At 40.1% G+C, this 21,643-nt stretch overlaps 1 protein-coding gene across 1 annotated transcript in view; it reads right to left on the bottom strand.

Moving 5' to 3' along the window:
* The window catches only part of si:dkeyp-72e1.9 (syntaxin-binding protein 4), a 99,503-nt gene that overhangs the window by 8,984 nt on the left and 68,876 nt on the right, over positions 1–21,643 (bottom strand). The window contains exons 9-16 of the mRNA XM_036589889.1: positions 18,022–18,128; positions 15,798–15,939; positions 15,219–15,285; positions 8,799–8,887; positions 4,747–4,843; positions 3,422–3,549; positions 2,067–2,159; positions 613–678 (exon numbers count right to left, since the gene is read on the bottom strand). Coding sequence (XP_036445782.1) covers positions 613–678; positions 2,067–2,159; positions 3,422–3,549; positions 4,747–4,843; positions 8,799–8,887; positions 15,219–15,285; positions 15,798–15,939; positions 18,022–18,128 — 789 coding nt within the window. The remainder of the gene's footprint in view (positions 1–612; positions 679–2,066; positions 2,160–3,421; positions 3,550–4,746; positions 4,844–8,798; positions 8,888–15,218; positions 15,286–15,797; positions 15,940–18,021; positions 18,129–21,643) is intronic.

The raw sequence follows: 21,643 nt of genomic DNA, 5'->3' as shown, positions 1-21,643 counted from the left end.
ACTTCAGCCTCGTGACTTTTTAGTGTTTGTCAGTTTCTCGCTGCAGATTAAACGTATCAGGAAACCAGCTGGAGTGATTATAAACACAAATAAGTCCATTCATCTCCAAATTATCAATGTTCATCTTAAATCTCTCTCTTTGCCGTTTCGTTAGCTACTAGCTAGGCGAGATTGTTGTCTGTGTTGCTATGGTGACCAGCAGTCTGCGCTGATCTTCAGGGTTAAAGGGTGAATCAGCAGTTCTACATTAACTCCAGAGTTTAAGACCATTTATTGTTAAACTGTGTTGAACGATCAGCAGAGCTTTATTTTACTGTAAAGGAGGATTATTTTATTTTTACCTACTAATCTGATTCAGCTGTGGAGCCACAACAGGGCAGTAAAAGAGCCGCCTGCCACATGTTGTCAACCCCTGAACTAGACTAACCTGGACTAACATTAACCCAGACTCTAACTGACTGAGAAGCCTGGCTCAGCCTTTCAGGTAAGAAGCTACTGTTAATGTGTATCACACTGTTTGTGTTTTCTGGCTTATTGGTAGTTAACTTTTTCATGTATACCTGTTTGGGCTTACAATGCAGTACAGCTTCATTAAATTCTATTGATTTTTACCTCGGCTGTCTTCTGAAGCTCCTCCTCCAGAGTTTTCTTACTGTTCTCAGTGTCCTTCAGCAAACCCTGAGAAAATCAGTGAAATTCAGTTACACAGCAAACATCTTCAAAGGCTAGGATTTAGCATGGAGCGTGCACCAATAACAACAGCCTGCCATCTGTTTAATGATCAGAACGCATAGTTGGACCATTTTACTGAGTTCAAACTGCGCTCTCACAGTAAACTAACTTAAAAAATCAAGTATTCATATCTTACACATTTCCAAGGATAATGCTCTGATCTATTTAAACTCAAGGCATTAACAGAAACAGTAATAAGCTAAATATATCAAAAATCATCATTAATAGGGTACTTTCTATTGGGGGGTGTCTGTCCGAAAACCAAACCCCTAAATTTACACTTGTGGAAATGATGCTTACATTTTTTGTATTTTTTTCATTCATGTTTTTTAAGATCTTTTTGATTTTTATTGAACTGAATAATAAAGATTTAGATTTATCATGAGTTTGTTTTTTAAATAAAAACAAATTTTCAAAAATGTCCCACCATTTCACGTCACAACCGAATAGCTTTATTTTAGCCACGCCCCTGCATTTTAGAGCAGGAAGTGAGGCTGCATGGTCCCTCATGGCCACATGGTGAGCAGTTAGATCCCATTGTTTTGAAGTAAATGTGTCCCAAAGTCTGAAAATCAGTGTGGAACATTAGGAACTGTCACTACCGCAAAATTTTTATGATGATGTAAACTTTTTTGTGTTCTAATAAAAATATGATGGTTTTATGTGTGAACAGCTGTTCAAAGCCATGCTTCTTAGTCATGTACTGGCTGGGTTTTTGAGCTCAAAATGAGTTAAAATTGTCACCGAAACAGTCACTACTGAAACATTTGGTAAAGTTTGGTAGAGTTATGATTGTATCAGCAGTGAAAAAGCAATATTCAATATAAAGTTTTAATAAAATAAACATAATTAAGGTTTAGAGTCACTCAGAGCAAAAGGATTTTAGTCTAAGATCAGTTAAAAGTCCCAAATGTGTTTCAGCTCTGACTCTGAACCAGTTCAGTAGACTATGATCCAGTTATGACTAACAATTTCAATTTGCATCTTAAATGAAAATTCTTTTTATTTGTAGTTCACTGAAACAAGTGGAGAAACTGTGTGGAAAGTGCAGATTCTAAACGTTAAACCTGTAACACATGACTGATTTTAATTATGATTTAAATTGTTTTGCATCCTTTACATTCTGTCTGATGTCTTTGTGATTTTTTGGATTAAATCAAACAGAAGAACATGAGAAGTGCGGACTCAGATCCGTCCATACAGAATAAAAATCAACTGTGACTGTAATTTATTACACAACACTGTAATTATGTGAACTGCATAGCAAAACTACACTAATAACTACCGACTCTATAAGTAAACTACGAGTAAATTGTTGCTGTAATGATCCTCACCTTCAGCTGTTTCATCTGCAGCTGGAGCTGCTTCACCTCTGACTGAAACTGCTCCATCTCCTCACTGCTGGAGCTGCACTCCGACTCATACGTCTGACACAAAGAACCACACAGATGAGCTGTTTAAGGTCCATTTCTATGGTTTTTAGGCAGCTGAGTCAGCAGCATAGTTCACTACCAGCATAATGAGCTCCATTTATCTCTACTGTAAAACGCTGCTTTCACTGTGAGATGATTTTCTTTTCTAACTCTGCGCTTTAAAGATCTCAGACGCTGCAGACTCGATCTCCACCGCCCCTCTGATCACCTTCGTGTGTTAATGTTGATGATGAAATATTACAGTGATGGTGGTGAATAATGAGGAGACGGAGCTGAACGTGTGTCTGTTTATTAGGAGGAGTAACGTTAGCGCGCTCAGCTAAAGCGTTTGGGAAATGGAGACTGAAACTGGGGAGCGGCGACGCTCTGATAAACAGCAGGGGGCGCTCTCACAGCATTCACAACCTACAGTTTATCACACTTAAGTTCAGTTTGACCTTTTTGACATCAGTAACTGCAGCTGTCTGACTGACCAACTTAATCATTCTGATGACGTATTTACATTTCAGCTGTGTGTTTATGGTCGGTTGCTAGGAAACGGACATTACAGTTGATTGTTGACTTCAATTGAGTAAGTTAAAGTTTCCTAACTGGGCATAAGATGCTGTAAGATAAGATAAAATCCCTAAATTAAGATCAGATTTGCTTCTTTAATGTGATTTTGTGAAAAATCTTATCTGGACCTGTCAGATCATAAGACACAAAGACAGGAAGTCTCTGTAATACGGCCCCTGGGGCTGCGGGTGTGACCAGTTTAACAGCTCAAGGGTACAAACTGTTCTTGAACTTGGTGAATAATCTATAGTTCACACTGTATGATTTACAGTAGGTACTGAAAAAATACATACATAACTCTTAATCTTGAATTTTCAAACTGAAGATCTCACAACAACAGTAATCTGTCGCGTACATGCCTGCAGGTCACACTGTGTCCTAAACCACATCTACGAGTCTGCACCCCCTTAGAGAAGACCTGGGTGTGGTTTGAGCGGATTGAGAGACGTTTCGGGGACGTATTTTTATGCAAAACATTTGGGTGACTATTGACTTCTAGTGTTTTTTTAGCAATGTAGCTACAGCGCTAAACTAAAGAAGCAAAATGTGGACACCAAACATGTCTTGGCTGATCGACTCCATCTGGGGAATGTGGGGAATATGTTATTATGACCCATCAAAGCTGAAAAATTGGTGTCCCTAAACTTTTGATGGGCAGTGCAGTTCCATGTGCTCCTTTAAACTCCTCATGGTGGACTTACAGGTGAGTGGAAGGCGGAGGTGTCCATCAGACTGGCTGCTTCATGATAGGAGAACATGAAGGGTCCCTGCGCTAGCCCCGCCTCCTCCAGCTTATCATGGTACACGCTGCGCGTCGCCTCCACGAAATCTGATTCATAAGGAAAAATAAACTGTTTTAGGGAGAAAAAACACATCAGCGCTTTAATATAGAACACTTTTAATGAAAATGGTTCTATATAGCACTGAAACGGGTTCCTCTACTGTGACAAGCTTGACACTGGAACAATAGCAGAACCCTTTTTGTGCTATATAGAACCATATAAACACATTCTTCATCTATCTGAAGAAGCATTTTACCATGAAAAGAAGCATGCAAATGGCTCTATATGGAACTCATGGTTCTAAATAGAACCATTCCCTTTACTAAAGAACGCTTGGATTCAAGAACCATCTTTTTTTAAGAGTATATGACCCAAATATAGACATTTTATTTACTATCCAGAACCATCAGTGAACCTACACGAGTCTTCTGAGTTTATATGGAATGTTGATGATGGAAAATAGTGGAAAATCTGAAATAACAATAAGTTTTCTCGCAAACACAAGACTTTTTCCAGCCAGATGTTCAGTACGCTAATTAAGCCGAGCAGAAAAGGTGTCATGCTCCAAAAAATATGTAAAATAAATTAAATGTATTTATTTTTGTGCAGGTTTTTTATGCTAATTTCATTTTTATTTTGATTTTTAATTCTGATGATTCTTCTCTTTTAAAATCTACTGTTTTGATCGTGTTTCTAATTTCTATTCTCCTTTAGTTTGTTGTTAATTTAAATTGTAATTTGAATTATCTCTGTATTTTCTCATTTGTGAAGCACTTTGACTGACCATGGTGTATGAAAAGTGCTATATAAATAAACTTTATCTTGCAAAAAATATTTCTCCAGTATTTTTTTTATTTTCTCCCCAATTTAGGATAAATAACATGTAAAAAAATGAATAAATGTATTTTGTACAGCTGAACGCGCTCGGAGGAGAACGCTAACTGCCAGTTCTGTGACGTCAGCTAACAGACGCCTGTTCTGGCTAGCATCACACTGGGTGATGGGAGGTGACGGGAGGGCAATCCCACCCACCCAGAGAGAGCGAGGACAACTGTGCTCCCTTGGACTCCCGGCCACGGACGGCTGTAGCATCACCAGGGATCGAACTCGCGATCTCCTAATAATGGGGCCAACGCTTAGATGGTTGCGGCACTCAGGAGCCCATTTTTGCTGTATTTCTAAACTGTGAAATGGGTCAGTTTGACCCACAACAAAACGGGGGGGGTTAAAAGACCTGAGCTCACCTCCGTACGCCACCGTCCCCTGAGGGTCCGTAGACAGACTCTCTCTGAGTTGCCTCCTCTTCTCCTCCGTCACGTCCAGCCCCAGATAGGACAGCGCCTGGAACATGAACAGCAGCATCATCTCACACGTCCAGCTGTGACTCATTATAACCCTTCAGAACAGCGGGTAGGGTCATAAGGAGATACTAACGACCTTTAGATACCTGCCAAACGTTTGGACAGACCTACACACAGAGGGAGTTTGTTTATTTTTTAATATTTTCTATATTTAAAAAAAAATCAAGACATCAAAACTATAAAATAATTACATAATTATGGCAAACATCAAATTGAATATTTAATTTATTTAGCTTTTGAATAAACATACACCCATGAAAAAGACGGCTCTTTAGTAAAGGCCATGGTTCTATGTAGTACCATGAGATCTATATAGCACCTTTTCATGCTTAAATGGTTCTTTGCATGATGAAATGGTTCTATATAGCACCAAAAAGGGTTCTTCTATTGTTACAAGCTTGACATCGTAACAACATCGGAACCCTTTTCGGTACTATGTAGAACCATACACAACACATTCTCAATCAATCTGAAGAACCATTTAAGCATGAAACGGTTCTTTGAGTGTTCATGGTTCTATATAAAACCACTGTCTTTACTAAAGAACCCTTGAGGAACCATCTTTTTTGTGTGTACTAAACATAAAAACTCTAAGTAATAATGAAAATACATTTTAATTATTGATGACAAAACTTTGCTGATGATAAAAAAAGTTTCTGCTATCAAGATGTCAAGCTTTTTGGTGCTACATAGAACGCTGTTCAAAAAGGTTCTATATAGGACCATATACAACACATTCTCCATCAATCTGAAGAAACATTTCACCCGGCAGGGAACCATTTAAGCTTGGAGTGTTCATGGTTCTACATGAAACCATTGTCTTTAATAAAGAAGAACCATCTTTTAAAGAGTGTATGATTAGATCAAATAGGAACTAATGAGCTTCAAATGGTCAGTTTTGACTTCAGGTCGACTTTAAGATCATGAAAAACACACATTCAGTCAGAGAAGCTGAAGAGCTTCAGTACCAGTGAGTCACTGACAGTTGTCTCCACTAGGGGGCAGCAGAGTTAAGGGCCCAGAATGGAAATAATAACAAAATAAGATAATAATAATAATTATTATTATTAATTATTAAATTAATAAACAATTCATTTCAAATACTGCCAGTATAATTTGCCTATATGAGCTGCACATTTTAAAAACGCCAGTTTACAAAACTGCAGCTGCCACAATACGCAAAACTACAGATTCACTATGTGGAGAATAAACGAGTGAAGAACAAGTTTAACCTGAGTATCTGAGTCAGTGAGTGTATCTGTTTCTCTACTACAGCTGAAGCGTACTGTGTCCACACTCATCATCAAAGTGCTTTCCTTCCCCATCGGACCCAGATCCTATTAATGCACCGCTAGATTAGGGTCAGCCACAGGATCAGTGGGATCAGATTAAATCACTGCTAAACAACTGCATTATGACAAAGAGCGCAGGACGAGGGAGGAGACAACGAGGCAGAAGACGGGGGGGGATCCGCCGGGGGGGTCTCTGAGTAAACCGTCTGCCTGGCACTGTGGGATTTTTCCACTCAGATACCCTGTAGATTCTACAGCAGATTACAGAGGATTAACCCTTTAAATTCACCTTATGTTTTCCTTTAACTACACGGTTTAATCCTGCGCTACCGAGAGCTCCAACAGACGATGAGACGCTTCAGAACCCTGAGTTTCAGGAACTGGAAGCTCAACTTAAAGACACTGAGTCTCATTTTGGCAGCCAGACCTTCACAGGGCACACCGGAATACTGTAAATGTGTTTGTTTTCATACATTTTCAGGACAGGAAAGTCTCAAATATGTACGAAAACGACAGAAAACCTGAAGGAACCAGCAAAATTGTCCTGTTTCTATTTTTTGAAATGCTGTATGTTTCAATTTTTAAAACTGAAAGAGGCATTTCTTTTAGTCCCTGTGGTTAAGATCAGGGTTAGACTTTGAATTAGGCTTAGATTATATATAAAGACTTACATATGTACTTTGTATGAGACATATTATTATTACATACAGAAACTTACATATACAATATAGACTATTTACAGGCTTCACACATACAACAAATATCAAAGCTGTATTATATTAACACCACCTTCTTTAGAGAAATAAAAACCTATTTTCCATCACACATCAGCTGTTATTCTTTTACTAAATTATGAGAAATGGATGCACAGCATTTTGGAATGAAACTCATGTACTTCATGTACATTAATAAAGCAATAAGCCAAGTTACATGTGAGGTTACTGTGATTTTATCATGGGAAGGGTGATCTTAGGCACAAGGCGAAGTGAAGTAAAACCTCCTTCCCTTTGATAAAATCACTGTAATGCATGGCCTCAAGTGGCTTATTGCTTTTGTAAAACAAATATAATTAAATATACACTTTTTCAGAAAATAATTTGAGTTATTATTAATAATAATCGACATCAACAAGTATTCTGCCAAGAAATGTAGCTCCTTTAGAGTATGGTATCAATGCTAAGCAACCATGGACCGCTGAATGAGGAGAACGTTTGGTCGCCCATCGCTGTGCACTGTGGTCATTTCATGATTTCTTTTTTTTACTTTTTTGTCATATAACAATGAACTTATGATATCACAGCACTGTTTAATGCAGAAACCTTCACTTTATAAGTACTTTTTGGTCACTAAATCGCCACCGTGAGTCTTATTTAGCACCAATCCAGCGACGCCCCTCTTCTCACACTGGGGCTGAGTCTCAAACAGCTCCCTGCTCCCTACATAGTGCACTACGTAGGAGTTTAAATACTGGATTCTGCAGCCCAACAGAGCAAAATACAGCTAAGAAATAATGATTTGGGACTCATCCACACTCGATACATGATGCACTGTTTGACTGTAGAGGATAGAATTTCTAAACGTTCATAGCTAGAACACTGTTTAGGGAGTACAGAGCCGTTTGGGATTCAGCCTGGGTTTGACGCGACTTCTGACTGAAACACGGACATTTGAAGTGTGTAAGACTTTTTAGACTTTTATACTGCAGTTTTACAGTTAATCACACTGTAAGTGCTTTAATTCAAACCTGTGATATTAATGATGGAGCTGTTTCGCCTGTTTGCTATCTTTTAGCCTGTTAGCTAGCTGACCAGCCTGGTTCTAGATCATAAGCCGCCCCTCAGTTTAAACAAACAAGGGGTTCTTACTTTATCAGTATACTCGGTGCTCCATGTGAGCAGCATTAGAGTTTAAGATCATTCCATTAACAGCAGAAGGGGTTTACGTGCTGTGGAGCAGTGATACAGAGCTCAGTCACTGTGAAGCTGGCTTCGAACGCGGCTCAGCCAATCAGATTTTAAGACTGGAACTATCCGTTTTATAATATGTTAGCCATTTTTATTACTTACATAGATGCATAGATACTTACATAGAACATATATGAGACATATTATCACACACAGTATATTAGATAACCTTATCTTGTCCTGGCTCATTTTATCAGAAACATTTATAGGTGGGTGATATGGCAAGAATATAATATCGCGATACTCCGAGAAACAAAAGATAAAAGATATGTCACAATATTTATTTTTTAAGACATCTGATCAGTTAGAACAGAGAAAAAATTAAAAACATTAAAAATTACTATCAAAAACTGTCAACACAATGATTTTAATTCCATATTTGGCATATTGCGTTGCCCTAAATCCAGTTAAACAGGACTAATTTTGCTCTCTTTATAATGAAACATGCGGTTGGTCAGTGTCTACAAGCACTGATGATATTTACAGTATGTTCAGAAAAGCAGATTGTTTCGTATTGTGACATAATTCATCACAATAATGATATATATTTTGTTTTTGTTTTTGTTTGTGGTCACAGACTGAAGCCCATCTGGTACTGTACAGTTTATCAGCCCCTCTATGAGGCAGGTGTTCATGCATGACCCCACTGTTCACTGTTTAACACAGTGGTGATGCTCACCAGGTCCAGCTTTTCTGATCTGAGGCGGATGTGGGGGTCCAGAGTGATCTTCGGTTTGGGGACTGTGGAGCTCCTCTGTGTGCTGGAGGCTGCTGGGATCAAATAAACACACAGAAAGACGGTCACATTCACACTGAAACCCATCTGACCAACAGTGATGCGGTCACTCTTACTCCAGTAGTGCAAGTTCACTGCATTTAAAACTGTGGCCTGAATTTAAGAGATTAAAAATAACAGAGAGACAAATGAACGAGCGCGATCTGTAGTAGAATAAAGATTATACACAGAGCGAGGGATTTAAACAGAGAGAGAGAGAGAGCGAGAGAGGGAGAGAGGAGAGAGGGAGAGAGAGAGAGAGGGAGAGAGAGAGAGGAAAAACATGAGACAGTAAGAGAGGTGGAAGAGGGTTAAACATGTGGCTACAATCCATGAATTATTTAATATCTACTATGAATTACTCAGTATCTACTATGAATTACTCAGTATCTACTATGAATTATTCAGCATTTACTATGAATTATTCAGTATCTACTATGAATTTTTTTAGTATTTACTATGAATTATTTAGCATCTTTGATGAATTATTCAGTAAATACTATGAATTTTTGAGTATCTAATATAAATTTTTCAGTATCTACTATTTATATTCAGGATCTATTATGAATTATTCTGTAATTATTAGGAATTATTCAGTACCCACTATGAATTATTCAGTACCCACTATGAATTATTTAGAAACTCTATGAAATACTCGGTAACACTGAATAAAAAGAATGCTGACTTGATTTATATACACTGGTTGAATACATGAATAAAGTATCACATCAATTCAATTCTTGCCAAAGACCCCACACACAGACCCTCAGAGTTTAAGACCCCACATACAGACCCTCAGAGTTTAAGACCCCACATACAGACCCTCAGAGTTTAAGAACCCACACACAGACCCTCAGAGTTTAAGACCCCACATACAGACCCTCAGAGTTTAAGACCCCACATACAGACCCTCAGAGTTTAAGACCCCACATACAGACCCTCAGAGTTTAAGAACCCACACACAGACCCTCAGAGTTTAAGACCCCACATACAGACCCTCAGAGTTTAAGACCCCACATACAGACCCTTAGAGTTTAAGACCCCACATACAGACCCTTAGAGTTTAAGACCCCACATACAGACCCTCAGAGTTTAAGACCCCACATACAGACCCTTAGAGTTTAAGACCCCACACACAGACCCTCAGAGTTTAAGACCCCACACACAGACCCTCAGAGTTTAAGACCCCACATACAGACCCTCAGAGTTTAACAGGTTAATTATTTGCTTTTTGTATTCTACAAGACCAGTATGGGTATTTGTTTTGTCCAGCATCCACCACCTTCCTCTCCTCTCTGCACTAGCAGACTGTAATGAGTTTGTACACCTGTGCATACTGTAATCAGACAACGTATCGGTGAATAAAGTGTTTTTCTGATTTCTCCTGAGCTGCTCTCAGCCGTGCGCACTCGTGCAGGATAAAATGCATCAGCGTTGGCCAAATGCACTTGAGTAAGTAAGCAGATCAGAGACAGTCCAGACAGGGCTGGTGTGAACGGCGTGTCTTAAGGGCTGCCATTCATCCGTGGAAAACTGGATTACAATCAAAGGGAATTAGTGCAGTTAGTGCAGTTCCAGCACACTGCAAACTCCGAATAAAAATACAGAATAAAACAAGCTGTTTTCTTTCAAACGCATCCTTCATCCCTGCACCGAGAACACAGCCACTCACTCAGAACAGCCTTTAATCCAGACTGCAGAGACAACACTACTGTTCTTATAATTAAGAGTCATTATTACATAATAAGCCAGATTTCTATCATCACTTTAACTGATGTGGGATTTCCAGTAATTAAGCTCTACACGGCCCACATACTGCAGTAACAACCCCCTCATTCACAGCCAGGCGAGCGGAGTCTGTGCCGCCCGCCGCTGCCCCGGGGTCAAGGACGAGTCACATGTGTTTACGTTAACTTCTGAGATTAATTAGTGAAGCACCTAAAGCTCCTGCAGTCAAATTAGTCTCTGATTTGTTGAGCTGCCCTGCTGGAGACCCTGAAAGACTTACAGCGACTTACGAGGGACGTCAGGGACAGAAATTACAGTCACTGAACAACACTGACGCTTTCTTTACAGTGCATTAAAGAAACACTGCAAAAAACAATGCCGTGAATTTACGGTATTCATTTTACAGTAAAATACTGGTCTGTTATTTTACAGGATCATACTGTAACATTCAGAGTGATGCAATGTTTTCCAGTAACATACCAGACATTGAAAACTGCAGTAACTTACTGGCAACAAATTTCCAGTAAAGAACTGTACAGGTTATTGCTGTAAATATTATTTTATTATTGTATAATTGATTAAGTATCTTACTGTATATATGATCTACCAGTGTCAAGACCACTGGAGCCTAATCCAAGACTGAGACTTTCAGAAGTCGAGTCAGAGTCAAGATCGAGTTCAGGTTACTTTTTTTTTTTCAGAATATATACAGGATGATTCAAAAAGATTCATCCGATTTCAAAGGACCATATTTTTTTACCACTGTAAGGCGTCTAGGAACCAATCACAATCCAACTGAAAGAGGGGGTCATAGAGTTTCTGACCGTCAGTGGAAGATGGCTCCCTTCAGTCTGAGAGGAGATGAGACCCCTGAGCAGAAAGCGTTCTGCGTTCTCCACTTCAATAAGAGTGAATCAGTCATAACTGTGCAGCGTGATTTTCGTGGGCAGTGAAGCTCCAACAGCTCAGAGCGTTCGGCGTTGGTTCCACAACACTGGATGATCTCCGAAATCGCACTGAAAGAGCCGTGAGTGCAGTGACACCGACATGCTCAATCCAGTATGGGATGAGTTTGACTATGGTGTTGATGTTGTCTGTACAGCTGGAGGAGGTTCAGACTGAGACCTTGTACAATTACATAATAAACTTTATGCTCAATTAAACCATTTACAGTTCACTGCATTGTTCTGTAATGATTTACAAGTGAAATAAATCATTTTGAAATCGGATGAAGCTTTTCGAATCACCCTGTATATACATAGTCACATCTGCTGCCAATTCTCCTCCTCACCAACAGAGGTCTCGCTCTCCTGAACACTGAGTTTCGTGCCACACCTGTTCCTAATCCGTGGCCATTTAGTGAAGTATTTAAGATCATATATAGGTTCATACACAGGCTCAGTGCGAGGTCTTCTTTTGTTGTTTCATAATAATTCTGAGTGTTGTATTTGGTGTTTTGAGACTTGGATTGTACTACAACACGGACAGGCTGCTGACTGGCCTGAGCGAAGGACACAGCACCTCCACACTTTTACTCCCCACAGGTTCCCCCAACACCACACATGTAATATAAATGTGTAGGGGGTGAACAGAGTGAAGACACTGAAAATGAGTTATTTTATACACTGATCAGGCAGAAGATTCTGACCACCTCCTTGTTTCTACACTCATTGTCCATTTTATCAGCTCCACTTACTATATAGGTGCACTTTGTAGTTCTACAGTTACAGACTGTAGTCCATCTGTTTCTCTGATACTTTGTTAGCCCCCTTTTACCCTGTTCTTCAGTGGTCAGGACCCCCATGGACCCTCACAGAGCAGGTACTATTTGGGTGGTGGATCATTCTCAGCCCTGCAGTAACACTGACGTGGTGGTGGTGTGTTAGTGTGTGTTGTGCTGGTACGAGTGGATCAGACACAGCAGTGCTGCTGGAGTTTCTAAACACCTCAGTGTCACTGCTGGACTGAGAATAGTCCACCAACCAAACATATCCAGCCAACAGCGTCCTGTGACCACTGATGAAGGACTGGAGGATGACCAACACAAACTGTGCAGCTGACTTTACCTCTACAAGGTGGACTGACAAGGTAGGAGTGTCTAATAGAGTGGACAGTGAGTGGACACAGTGTTTAAAAACTCCAAAACTCCAGTCTATCTCTCTCTCTCTCTCCTCTATCTCTCTCTCTCTTTCTGTCCCTCTCTCGCTCACTTTTCTTCCTCTTTCTCGTTCCCTTCTATCTATTTGTCTCTCTCACTCTGTCTGTCTCTATCTGTCTATCTGTCATATTTGTGGGAGGTTATATTTTACACCGATAGGCATCGCTTGGTTGGATGGTTTAATAAAAAACTCATCCAAACGCACCGAAACTCAACTGGTTGTCAAGAACCTTCGAGATTTGTAACGGGAACTTGGAAGTTCTCAGTCAGAGGGTCTTCAGTGTCCGGCCTCAGGGCCAAACGCGGCCCACGGACAGATTTTAATCGTGTCTTATGTTTCAGAGTGTGTTATAAGTGGTCCGCCAGCCAGTACGCTGCAGTTTTTCCTCTCACCTGAAGGTGGCAGCAGTGCTGTAAGATTACAGTGTACCGCACTGCGGTAATTAACTAGCTAAACACATTACATAACATTGTTTAAACAATCATCTGCCGGCAGTGATGTGATTCCGATATCACTGTGCATCCCTAACAAGTACTTAAGTGATTTCTACCATGGATGTTAAAGGGCCAATATAACAGAAAACAAATTTAATTCTTCGATTAAATGATTCTGTTATTGCATGTAATCACTGTTATAAGCTGTTATAAACAGCCCTGAACCCAACTCATTCTCTTTAGATACACTTCATTCATTTATTATCATTATTTTTATTATTTTAATCATAATTTTGTCATTTTTTTATGTTTTACCTTTAATTATTTACTTTACTGCTTTACACTTTTGTTGTTTGTACGCTGCACTTGGTTGCAGGTTTATTCAAACAATATAAAAAAAAAAACAGCCCTGAACAATGTTTTTGTGATGTCACAAAAACCAACACATTTACACATATCTGCCTGTTCAGGTAAACCACACTCATTTACTCTTTGAAGGAGGCAAAATACAGTGCAGCCAATCAGAACAGAGCTCATTTACATATATCAGTCTTAAAGGCACAGTAACAAAAACAGCCTGTTTAATTCTGAGGGATAAAAGAGGCGGGAAAATGGTCAATGATGCTTTTGGTAAAGAAACCACATAAACGTCATAAGTGCACCTTCATGAGGGTGGAAAATACAGGGGAAATGTAGAACATGGGCCCTTTAAAGCTACTCAGGTGTTACTGAAACCGTGAGCGCTGCCAGAGGACACTGAGGGTTCGGGTTTCGTTCGGTTCCACCTTCAGTGTGACGCTGCATATTTAGCAGGTGTGTCTCACAGACAGAGGGGTATTCAGTAACGTACAGAGACGCTCAGACTGAGACACACTGAGACACTGCAGCCTAAATGACCTTCTCCGAAAACTGTCCAACACTATTATTTTAGTTTTTTTGTTTTGTTTTTCGCTTTTTATTTTGCTTTTATGCACTTTATGCTTCCTTTTAATATCTGCACTGCACTGAAAAACATGCTGATTTTACTTGATTCAAATGTACATCGGTTTAACAGGAATAAAATATGTTACATCAACACAATTTTTTCTTTGTCTTTATTTTTCCTTTATGTAAAGCACACTGAATTGCCTTTGTGTATGAAATGTGCTGTATTAATATCTATTCCTCATTTCAGTTTGCTGCTGCTAAGGACTGGAACAAGCCACAAGCCGCATCAAGGATATTTTTAGTGATACTTGTACATGTTTATCATTTCCTTTTCCTTTTTTGTTGTCGTGTGCTTGAATTATTCAGTTACTTTTATTAATTATTCAGTATCTACTATGAATTATTCAGTAACTACTGTGAATTAATCAGTAACTATTATGAATTATTCAGTACCTACTATGAATAAATCAGTGTCTACTGTGAATTATTTAGTATCTACTACAAAGTATTCAGTATCTACTGTTAATTATTCAGTGTCTACTATTAATTACTCAGTAACTATTATGAATTATTCGGTATCTACTACAAATTATTCAGTATCTACTATGAATTAGGCCACAACTGTAAATAAGAATATGTTCTTGATGGCATGCCTGGTTAAATTAAAGGCTGAACTGAATAAAAAATTAACTCGCCTTTGAGGCTCCATTCGCTGTCTAATCAACTGCGTCATCACAGCAGGGATGAAAGCAGCTGTGTAACTCCTCCCTCTCCCTTTTCTTTACAGGTCGTAAACGTGTGTAACAGCTCGTACATTCACCCAAACAAGGACTCACAATATGTTTCTGTCTGACAACAAACACACAGACTGATGTCGTAAAGGAAGACTGTCTCCTCTCCAGTCATGAACTCCCATCATAAACGTTCACTGGAGACGCATTGAAGACACAGTGTGAACGGCTGAATGATCAGACCACTGAGTCAGATGTTAATACCCAGTATGAACAGAGCCTAATGAGCAGCGTGTGTGTGTGAAAAATCAGCAGTTTTGGTTGATCTTCCCATCACAGCAGTACCTGAGACATGGATGTCTGGTGGACAGACGTCAGGAGAGGACGAGGGCGCCGGCTCATCTGCTCGAATCTGTGAGAACACAGAAGCAAACACATTAACCCTTCAGCCTTAAATTTAATATTCAGGGATTAATCTGAAGATTAATGCATTATACAGTATAATTACTAAGAATGATTCAGAATCTGCTATTAATTATTCAGTATCTAATTATTTATTAACTATTATGACTTATTCAATATCTATTATGAATTATATGGTATACACTGTAAGCTATGAATTATTCAGTATCTACTATGAATTATTCAGTATCTACTATGAATTATTCAGTCACTACTATGAATTATTCAGTATCTATTATGAATTATTCAGCATCTATTATGAAACCAGTGTGTAAGTTGTGTAGTGATGAGAGTGAGGAACTGAAGTCTGGACCCACATGTGGGAATTTTGTAAACGTTTAAGAGGTTAAAAATCAAAATCTATAAACATTTAGTCTCGACTCAAACAAAAAGAATCGATGTATTATTGAGTTTTCTTAAAGATCTGAAGTCTTTCAGTGTTTCAGGGTTTGCTGTGCTCACCTCAGGAGACCGTACGTGAACTTTTAACCTGCCGGAGCTGTACCCGTTCCCCACGGCCCGCTGCACCCCGTTGTGTAAGGACCCACTGGAGGGGAACGAGCCTTTTCCCGGGATGAAGGCGATCTCCACCACCGGATCCTGACTGAACAGACCAGAGCAGAACCGAACGTGCATTTACCAAACGAAACTCACAGGGTGATACTTAATATAACGTAAAATAAACCACTGTCAGTGAAATATGTCTCTGATTTGTAAAGTCTACCACTGTTGTAATATAAATAATAATATTAATGAATTAGTATTGCCGTGAATCTACAGTTCCCATCCTCCCCTTTCCTCTTATCATTTCTCTGAAATTCCACCTCTCTCTTTCTCTCTCCGCAATTGCTCACCAAGTAAACAATAGGCCTCTTTCACCAACCATCATTAAGAGGAAATTTCTTCTTAAAACCCACGTGCGCAGTTTTAACGAAGATTCTGACAGTGTTCTCTTATCTGGGACTTGTTCTTAGGTAAGAACAGAATCTACACACCACAAAGGTGAGAACAGTTCTGTGCTTTAAGAACGCGTCATGAATCTGACGTAGACCTTTTCTTAGGATCTTTCTCAAGAACACGTTTAAGAACAAACTCAGGAAGGTACTGGTGAATGAGGCCCAGTGCTCCTATACAGGCTGTGTGTAGAACAATTTCAGTTTACTTCATATACATGCAGTTTGTGACTACAAACATACGTTTTATGTCTTCACTCATATAAACTCACACTTTGTCCAAAACCTGTTTAAGAATTCTATTCACTATTAGTTTATTTACTTTTTTGTTATTCCAAACTACAAAGGCATCCATGTATTTGAGTAGCCACATCCAATGAAATAATGTATCAGATCATTTAGATTAGACTATATGAGTCATGAAATAATACTTGTACACAGACACTTACAAATGCAGTGTCACAGCCATGAACTGTGTATTTTTGTTCTCCATTTTGGCAGTGTGTTTACATTTCATCCATAGGTGAGAATTCGTGGCTTCACTTCACTGTGTATGTTGTGATGTCATCAGCAATCTAGCTCACTCTGTGTGTATATACATATATTTATAAAACAGATAGTTCCAGTCCTAACATCTGATTGGCTGAGCCATGTTCAAAGCCGTTGTAAAAACCAATACCATGACCGCCTCACAGCAAATGAACTCTGTATCACTGCGCCACGGCAGGAGAAACCCTTCTGCTGTTAATGGAATAACCTTCGACTCTCACGCTGCTCACGGGAACCACCGAGTGTACTAATGATTGTTTAAACTGAGCAGCTGGCACCTTATTTTCTTATCTAGAACCAGGCTGGTTAGCTAGCTAACAGGCTAAAAGATAGCAAACAGGCTAAACAGCTCCATCATTAATATCACAGGTTTGAATTAAAGCACTTGCGATATGATTTACTGTAAAACTGCAGTATAAAAGTCTAAAAGTGCCTTACGTTTTACACGCTTCAAATGTCCGTGTTTCAGTCAGAAGTCGCGTCAAACCCAGACTGAATCCCAAACGGCTCTGTCCTCCCTAAACAGTGTTCTAGCTATGAAAGTTTAGAAATTCCAGCCTCTACAGCCAAACAGTGCATCATGTATCGAGTGTGGATGTGTCTGAGTCCCAAATGACTATTTCTTAGCTGTATCTTTCGCTCTGTTGGGCTGCAGGATCCAGTATTTAAACTCCTACGTAGTGCACTATGTAGGGAGCAGGGAGCTGTTTGAGATTCAGCCCCAGTGTGAGAAGAGGGGCCGCTGGATTGGTGCTAAGTAAGCCTCGCGGTGGTGATTTAGTGACCAAAAAGTACTTATAAAGCGAAGGTTTCTGCATTAAACAGTGCTGTGTTATCATTTCTTCACTGGTATACGACAAAAAAAGTTAAAAATTCATGAAATGACCGCAGTATACAACAATGGGTGACCCAACATTCTCATTCAGCGGTTCATAGTTGCTTGGCAACAATACCGTACTCTACAGGAACTACATTTCCTGGCGGAATACATGTTTATGGTGATTATTGTTAATAACAACTAATAGTAACTAATATCTAATAACTAATAATAAGCAATAAGCCACTTGACGGGACGTGCCTTCGCATCGTGCCTAACAACACCCTTGTTTTCTGGGGACTAGGGGGCTTGAAAGGTGTGGGGGGGACTTGAGAAACAAACCAAAAAAGTCTCCAACAACATCTACCTGAATTTAACTTTGTTGATGGTGCTCTTGGCCTCTTCGAACGTCACCCCGATCAGAGACTCTTTGTTGATGGCGATGAGCTGATCTCCGGGCCTCAGCCGTCCGTCCTGCGGGCGAGAAGGAAAGGAGGACAGTTTCATTCTGCTCTGCTGACCACGCCACAGCTGATAGCGCAGGTTCAGGTTAGAGCAGCGCTGCTCCTTTAGGCTCAGTCCGCCCAGAGCCAACTCTCATCTCTCATCTCACTCTGCAGCTCAGAACAGCAGCTCCATCTGCCTCGAGACGCCACAGCCAAGACAGCTCCACGTCTGCCTCGAAACTGTGTGGAGCTGTTCAGTATCTCTAGACTTGATTATGTGGTTTCTGTTTATAGCTGTGCAACCTACTTTTGTCCATTTCTTTGTCCAATGTACTGTTTTTGGAAACACTACATCATACAGCGCAGTGCCAAACTGCAAATATTAGACCTAGGCCTTCATTTCAGACCAGAAATGTCAAAATTCAATCAAAAACTGAAAAAATTACCTCTGCTATAATGCTAATTTCTACTATAGGATTTCCAATAGTAGGTTAGCACTAAGCTAACAATAAACAAGATTAAACACAGACAATTTTTGCTATCCAGTGTTGACCAGAAGTTAGCTACATTAACCTGATCCTCTCCAAAATAACCTGCTTGCCACTTATTATTAAAGGCAAATCAATTAACATACAACATTTTTTATGTGTCAGTTTATATTTGCTGAATTTCTGGGATGCGCTGCATGTTGGGGGCAGATAAATTAGCCAGACAAGTTTCCTAAATGGGCAGAACTTTGGTGATTGGTTGTAAATGCGGCTCCTGTGTTGATTCTCTCCTGAATGAGTGGCTCCTTTAGACAGATCTACTGTAGATCTACCTCAACTGCTTTACTTTCTATAAATAAATATATATTTTTATATTCCCCTAATTAGCATCATGATAAGCGCATGCCCAAATCATCATGCAATTGCTTTATATTGTGTTGAGTTGTTAAGTAATCTTTAACTGGTGGGGTATTAGCTAGAGGTCTGCGCAAGACTTTTTTCAGTCCCGTTCCTACAAGATTTCATCCCGCTCCCGCAGAATACTGGTATCATTTGTCCCGCCCCCTTCCGCAATCGAAACGTTTTGTCCCGCTCCCGCCCACGCAGCTCTGTCAAGGCGAAACTGACATCCATTATCTAAAATTACAGGTCAGTCATGGTCATCAGGCTCACCGTGAGTAACTTCACCAAACGCCGTTTTTTCCCAGTGAAACAAAAAGCAGGAATTAAACCACAGAGCGGTTATTTTTGGTGTTTTGCTGGGCAGCTGTGGCTGTCAGACTGAAGGCTCCGCCGTCTCTGTGAGCTACGAGAATCTGCATGCTGTTGCTCCGCAGCTCTTTAGAATGATATTTATTTTAATTGCTTTACTGTTATCATTTTATATTGTTTATATTTATGATTTAGTGATGGTTCCATGTGATTTCTCTTCATGCGTGCTTCATCCCGCTCCCGTCTGCAGCGGGCTGGTTTCCCGCCCACAAGACTGAAAATTCTGGTTTTGAAAATGAACACACTGCGTAACTGTTGAAGCCTGCTTGATTTTCTGCGCTCTATGGATGCGTTAAAAATCAAGCTGACCAATCAAAGCTCTTTTGTCACGGTTGTGTCCAAACAAATGCAGCAGAACAGCTCATCTTGTGCAGAGCTGAAAGGACGGAGAATGACAATAACTGCGTTCCAAAGTCTAGGCTGCACTTCTCGGCCGCTACGTCATAGAAGGCCGTTCCAAAGTGAAGGACCCTTCGTACACAGCCTAGAAATGCTGCCTACGCTTGGAGTGATTTCCAGGAACTCATGTATCCATCCAGTCCTTCGGTTACCCACAGTTCTCTGCACACGAACGACGCAAAGGAAAAAAAAACAGCAGAACGAAAATGACGGAAAACTAAGCCGTTGGACCAGAGCTTGTTTTAATAAGTTGTTCAGGTCTTTGAATTTGTCTTTGTTACCTTATAAAGTGTAAAACGACTGATTAATTAAAGCTTTCGTCCATACATCGCAAACACAACGCAACGAGCTCCATTCTCTCTCACCGTTCCCTCATGATTTCACGCCGCAGTTGCAAGAGGCGGGGCCTTTCTGGTGACATCACCACATAGCCTCGTTAGGACTGTTCCATTTGTGTCACCAACAGGCTACTGAGGAGGAGTCTTTCAAAGGACAGTCCCACCGAGGACCCGCCCTACCTCAGCTGCAGCCTAGGCTCTGGAACGCAGCTAGTGAGCATGTTACAGCGGCCGTTTTTCAGTTTATCTAAGTGTACCTAGTCTGTTCATGCCCACGAAGAACCGCAAACTATTCCCTCATGAATGAATAGCTTTTCGTGTCTGATGCTAAAAACATGCCACCTTGCTGATCAGAAAGAGAAGAGAGTCAACAGCTTTTTACTGAGAGGATAAAGAAGCAGAAGCCTCGAGTTCCCCAACGACTGACGAAAATACCTTCAGAATCGCTTGTTATGCAGCTTCAGCTCCAGTATGAGGCGGTGGATCGCTGTGTTGTTGTGCTTTCTGTAGAACAGGGTGAACCCAGTGTGAGCATCATTTAGCTGCAGTACTTAAAAGAAAAAAGAGGAATTCATCTTCATTGCTACTCAAGGAGTCAACTTCCTCTTCCTCTACTGTCTTATTCCTGCGTTTTCAGAGGGTTTAGTTAAAAAAGGCCTCCAACTACGTTACAAATCGCACCAGAGTGCAGGTGACAGTATGACTGTGCAGTATTTCCCCATAATAATAAGCAGAGCTGTATCAGGTGGCTGTGTTTCAGCACGGCGGCACTCCTGCTGTCCTCAGGCTCATATTCCACTGACCTCTACACACTGACCCAAAGCTCTGGGGAGCCTCAGTCAGACAAACAAAGCACACAAACCTCCAACGCTCTCCATCACCACAACACCACCATCCATCACCGCTCTCTCTCCACCAAACCTCCACACGCTGACCATCAAGCCTCTGAAAATGCTGGTAAATATAAACAAGCATGTTTTCTTTAGTTGTTAGCATTAACATTAAGCTTAATCCAGTTTATTTAGGGAGAAACAATTTCACACCTGTAAATATTTGTACCAATATTAGTGACAGTGCTGCACTGGGGAATGAAGCCAACAGGCCACGCCCACTTTCTACCCTTGTTGTCACATCCACACTCAAACCATTTGTTTAAACCACCTTTGTACCTTTGTTTTATGTAGCAAAACAGTCGTAATTCATTTCTACATGATCATTTTCCAACTTCAATTTATCCCTTAGAATCAAACAGGTTGTTTATGTTACTGTACTTTCAAGACTAATATATGTAAATAAGCTCTGACCTGATTGGCTGAAAAACAGTGTGGACTGAAGCGCTCCTTAATCCCTTAAATGGCCCAATTATTTTTTATTACACACTTCTATAACTTAGGAATAGCTCAACCAGTTTGCACTGAACCCCCTGTAACAAACAATAACCTGGGATTTTATATATATTATACATATATAAATGGGCCAAGCACAAAAAAGGCAAAACATTATGCTTTAAATGGTCTTAACAACAAATCATTAAACAAACAGCTGCA

Source organism: Colossoma macropomum, unplaced genomic scaffold, assembly GCF_904425465.1.
Source record: "Colossoma macropomum unplaced genomic scaffold, Colossoma_macropomum, whole genome shotgun sequence".
NCBI lineage: Eukaryota > Metazoa > Chordata > Actinopteri > Characiformes > Serrasalmidae > Colossoma > Colossoma macropomum.
Note: the sequence above shows the minus strand (reverse complement) of the source record. Positions and strands in the feature narration are given on the sequence as shown.